The sequence below is a fragment of the Penicillium expansum genome, assembly GCF_000769745.1.
Source record: "Penicillium expansum strain MD-8 chromosome Unknown contig162, whole genome shotgun sequence".
In the NCBI taxonomy this organism is placed as follows: domain Eukaryota; kingdom Fungi; phylum Ascomycota; class Eurotiomycetes; order Eurotiales; family Aspergillaceae; genus Penicillium; species Penicillium expansum.
Window position 1 is genome coordinate 1,033 of NW_015971341.1, and position 4,549 is coordinate 5,581.

At 44.6% G+C, this 4,549-nt stretch overlaps 2 protein-coding genes across 2 annotated transcripts; both read right to left on the minus strand.

The window, feature by feature from the left end:
- Positions 1 to 919: 919 nt before the first annotated feature.
- Positions 920 to 1,366, minus strand: PEX2_049560 (uncharacterized protein; the record flags this gene model as incomplete). The annotated part of the gene is made up of 3 exons (XM_016742231.1): positions 920 to 931; positions 990 to 1,107; positions 1,158 to 1,366. The coding sequence occupies 3 exons, from the start codon at positions 1,364 to 1,366 to the stop codon at positions 920 to 922; spliced, it is 339 nt and encodes a 112-aa protein (XP_016597746.1).
- Positions 1,367 to 2,019: 653 nt separating this feature from the next.
- PEX2_049570 (uncharacterized protein) lies at positions 2,020 to 3,162 on the minus strand (the record flags this gene model as incomplete). Its single annotated transcript, XM_016742232.1, has 4 exons — positions 2,020 to 2,498; positions 2,548 to 2,625; positions 2,672 to 2,952; positions 3,008 to 3,162. 4 exons carry the CDS (start codon positions 3,160 to 3,162, stop codon positions 2,020 to 2,022), a joined length of 993 nt encoding a protein of 330 aa, XP_016597747.1.
- Between the last annotated feature and the right edge of the window lie 1,387 nt (positions 3,163 to 4,549).

Sequence of the window (4,549 nt, forward strand, 5' to 3'; positions counted from 1 at the left end):
GCATACCGTTATATAGAAGCGGGTAATATCTACTGTTGACGTTCACAGTTTCAGTGTTTCTGCCTTCTGTGCTCTGGGGGGAGGAGAAATCGTCTTGAATAAATAAAAAGGTATGAATACAGCTAGGAAGCAGTCTTCGTAGAGAGAAAGTTGGAATACAATCCATGATGGTTTCTTGGCAGCTGATGGGTATTTCTGGTGGTGCAGATATGGGAAGGGTTCAGAAAGCGGAGCAGCATCAATAACTAGTTATGATGGCCGATCGACCATTTTTATAGAAATTTTTGTTTTGCTCAGGTAGGCAATATCATCAATTGTCGCATTCGCATGGAGGATGTGATTTGAGGTAGGTAGAATATATGCAATTGTTGCTTTATTTTCGGATTGCTACGATTAAGTCATTCTTCATGGAAAACCATTATAGACTTATGCAAAGCTAAAAGATGTTTCATTTGTTCAAAACTTTTCAGGCATCAAAATTAGTTAAAGGCTTGTGTAGCGAAGTTTGACACCAGCTATGAATACCGTGGCAGCGCAGAGTCTAACTACCTCACCGCTACGGCAGAACATTAAAACAGAAGAGCCCATTCATTGCAAACATGTTACATCGCACCAGGTAAGACAGACATAGGATCGCAATGGAGCAAATCACCCGGGTTACACATATAAAAGAAAGTCACCCAAATATAGTATTGGTTGATTTAATTTCAGGCTTAATTACTTTAAGGCGAGAGTCCCAATATATCAATCGGTAAATATTATCATCCTGGTATATCGCCAGAGAATAATAACAGTTCGATAAATCTACTTCAATCTACTCGCAACAGTTACACACATGAAGTAGCAAGCAATGTTCCGCATCCCAACACATGCTTCTTTAAAACACGTGCGAAATAACTTGATACCGCAAATCAAGTACTTAGTTCGCTCGCTATAGAATGTATTAGCTGCGTGTTAATTTCCACGTGAAGTGGTGGGGGAGAAGTTACGGTCTGCTTGGACTCATCCTCCTGAGCGTGATTTCCTTTGACCTTACTACCAGCGCTAGTCTCTCCCTGTACGGAATAGTGAGCGTTGGGATCACCAGTGCTACTGTGGGACATGTTGCTAGTAATGGTTAATTAAGACGGCGTAGAAATATCGAACTAGTCACTCACGTAATTGTGAGTTGCTCCATTTGTCTCATGTCATCATCATTAAATAGTTTGCCGCTTTCAAAGGGCGCCTTGACCGTAGCAAGAGCCACGTCTTTCACAGCTTGGTCGATGACGCTGGTCCAGCGAATGAAGCCATTCCCTGAAGTAGCGATATAGACCGGGATATTTTTGTTGAGAACTTTGTTGAAGACCTGGCCGATGAGAGACATCTTGGTTTGGGTTCGAGGTCAGTAGAATATACACAAGTAGGAAGTGGCCGAGTTAATGCGTCGGGGAACTGACCCTCTTTATATATTCGATTAAATTTCATAGCTTCCTACCTCAATCCAACGAGATTGTATGAAGACATTATAGAATAAGTTCTTCGATAACAGGTTACATAATGCGGACAATATCTGCTACCTATTTGATCAAACCCACTGATATCCAGACCATTCATGCTTGGTCATACTAATGTTCTAATATAGGCCAGACGTAAATGGGCTTACTTTCGAGAAAGGAACATACCCTAAGGAATGTCCTGGCGTCGAATGGCTCAAAAGCATGCGTGATATAGCATAAGTTCCTATCTACTTGGAGGGTCTGATATTCTTCTCGTTAGGAAGCGGGAATCTCGTTAGAAAACTCAGCCATCCCCGTAAAGTTGGAGGATTGGCGAGCAGGTGGAAAACGGCACCTTTGAAGGCTTACAAGGCATGGATGGCTATATGCTGGAACGGCAAGCTCGGCAGCAGCAGCAAGGAAATAACAGCGGAAAGAGCAATGAGACTCATCCGCGTGAGGTATCACACATCCAGATTTAGGAAATTTAATTTACTCGCTAACAACCACAGACAAGACGCGATCCTCCAATTTGAGTATATTACAAGGTCACGTAATTTTCAAATTTTCGAAATTCCCTTGATGCAAGCACAAATGAAGCGGATGGCCTTATTTTCGGATCAGGTACCAAAATGAAGCGAAGAAGATCTCTTAACTGCTGCGGCATCTCCACATTTTTTGTCTCTTCGTCAAAGGGTAGGATCGCTTGTAGTTCTGGTACCTGTTTACTTAGAGATTGCGCAGAATTTAGTGTAACTTTAAGGGTATCGCCCTTCACCATTTCAGGAGTCGGAGTCTCCCAGTGGGGGAAGAGCCGCTGTATCTTTGCTATAGACCAAGCCTCGTTAATCAAAGGATGAGGGCTGTCCCATGCGCCCAATACACCTGGTTTGAGCCAGCAAAGTAGCATTGCGGCAACAGCCCAGACCTGTGATGGCTCAGTGCACGCTTTGCCTAGGAAGACTTCAGGGGCGCGCATAGCATATGGTTGGGCGTTAAAAAGTTCGCCAACCGGGACAACTATAAGCGGTTTAGTAAAGGCATGTCTCATATATTAATACTTGCTCACCGAGTCCCAAGTCTCCCACTTTAGCGATAAAACGTCCTGTCCGGTTGTCAGAAAGCAGGATATTGGCAGTTTTATAGTCTGGAGTAATTAGCAAATGCCAACTCTTCAAGGCTAGACATTCTACCTGTATTCACATGTTTGTGACTCTCCAGAACGACACAACTTGTGAACGCTGCTCTTAAAAACGTCTTGATGAGGGAGTAGATTCGCATGTCAGGATGGTATTCCACCTCTGCGAGAGTAGTATCCAACCACTCCAAAGCGATGGTGCTGTCGTCGATTACATCATACATTTTCCGGAAGCACTTCGCCGAGGCGACACCAGGAAGGCGATATGTCAGAACTTCACGTTGCATATTCTTAGTGGCAATTTCATCACTAGGCAACGCTACTTTGATCAAAGCCCTAGTTAGCAGCGTTAGCGTTAGAGTCTGAATATGGTGAGCGCAATACAACGAACCATTCAGGGACATCAGGGACGACGTGGGCGTCATGTGGAACAACCTGGGCCTTAAAGACGGTGGAAATGTGCGTGTTATCTCCTTTGACAGGTTCCAGAACGCGGTAGTTCCAATAAGCGCCTCGGAGAACATGCCCAGGAGTAAGAGACGACATTCTTCTTGCCGAAGAGCTCCTTGCAGCAGATAAATTCAGACTGATGACTGAGTACATTGAAATCAATCGAAGAAATCACAATTTTGAGGGGATAGTGGATTCATATATAAGAGGCGGATGGATGGATGGATACAAAAATGCATGAGCATAGGAAATCATGAAAAGTTGAGGATCTTCTCGCGCACGGACTCATAGTCAGGTGTGGCTGAGGAGGCAATGTCGGTTCAATTGTTCAAGCTCCTTACCAATAAAAAAGATACACGAGAACCCTTGGATGAAAGGCCATACAACTTGAATATTCAAGGAGCTTGTGATGTATTTCATACTCCAATGAGTATGGTTAATCCTTGACGGATATATTATGTGAACCAGCAGATTGAATTGGACATTTGCTTTGCGTTGCGATCGCATTCTCTTGGAATTGCCGGGCTTGTAAAACACAATACATATTGATTATGTTGTTGTCGATGGACATAACCATCAACTTATCCTAGGAGCTATGTCGGTTGCGAAAAAACGAGGCATTGTTTCGTGACAATCCTCTTTAGCCATAGTACTTGAACGCATCGAACTGAATTTACAAGCCGTGAAACGAGGACGATCTATGCCATTATAGGCTCGTAATAAATGACTGCAAAATCACAAATAGTCGAGCTCAGGGTCTGAGATACAGTTGATCTTTTCTACTTTGGTTGTACCTACCTAGTTCTAGACTTGCTGGTTTTCTCTCCAGGTGGCATCCTGGCGCAAATATACGCCATGATGCAGATCAAAATTGATCTAACTAGATCTGGCGACCCGGAGTCCGGGTCGGTGAATCTGGTTAGTTCTAGACTTGCTAGTTTTCTCTCCAGGTGGCGTCTTCCTGGCGCAGATATACGTCATGATGCAGATCAAAAGTAATTTAACTAGATCTGGCGACCCGGAGTCCGGGTCGGTAAATCTGGTTAGGGGATAATACGACCAGCAGCAAGTCTCACCAAGGCAGAGCGAGAAGCCGGTATTCTGTCTAGGTAGCTATGTTAGTGTTGGTGCGTTCGCTCGACTTATTGAATCCTAACTCTAGATGGAGGCTGACCTGTCTATGTCTTGTTGCACAGAGCAAGTTGGGATATCGTAATCGCGGGTGGGAGAAAAGCGAGAGCTGAAAAGGAATCTGTGTCTGTGGGCAAGTCAGTGGGCGAGAGAGGAGAGCGAAACCAGAGTCTTATTGATGGAAAGATGCGGGATCAGCTTTGAAATGTGATGAATGTGCAGCTCAGGGCATGCCCCAGCGCCACCGGCGCGTCGCACGGGCCCTTCATGTTCTGGCCATTCCCCTCCGCATCCCAGATGTTGAATGCTGCCATCGGAGGGGAATTTATCTCTTACTACTCAGTCCTCCTCC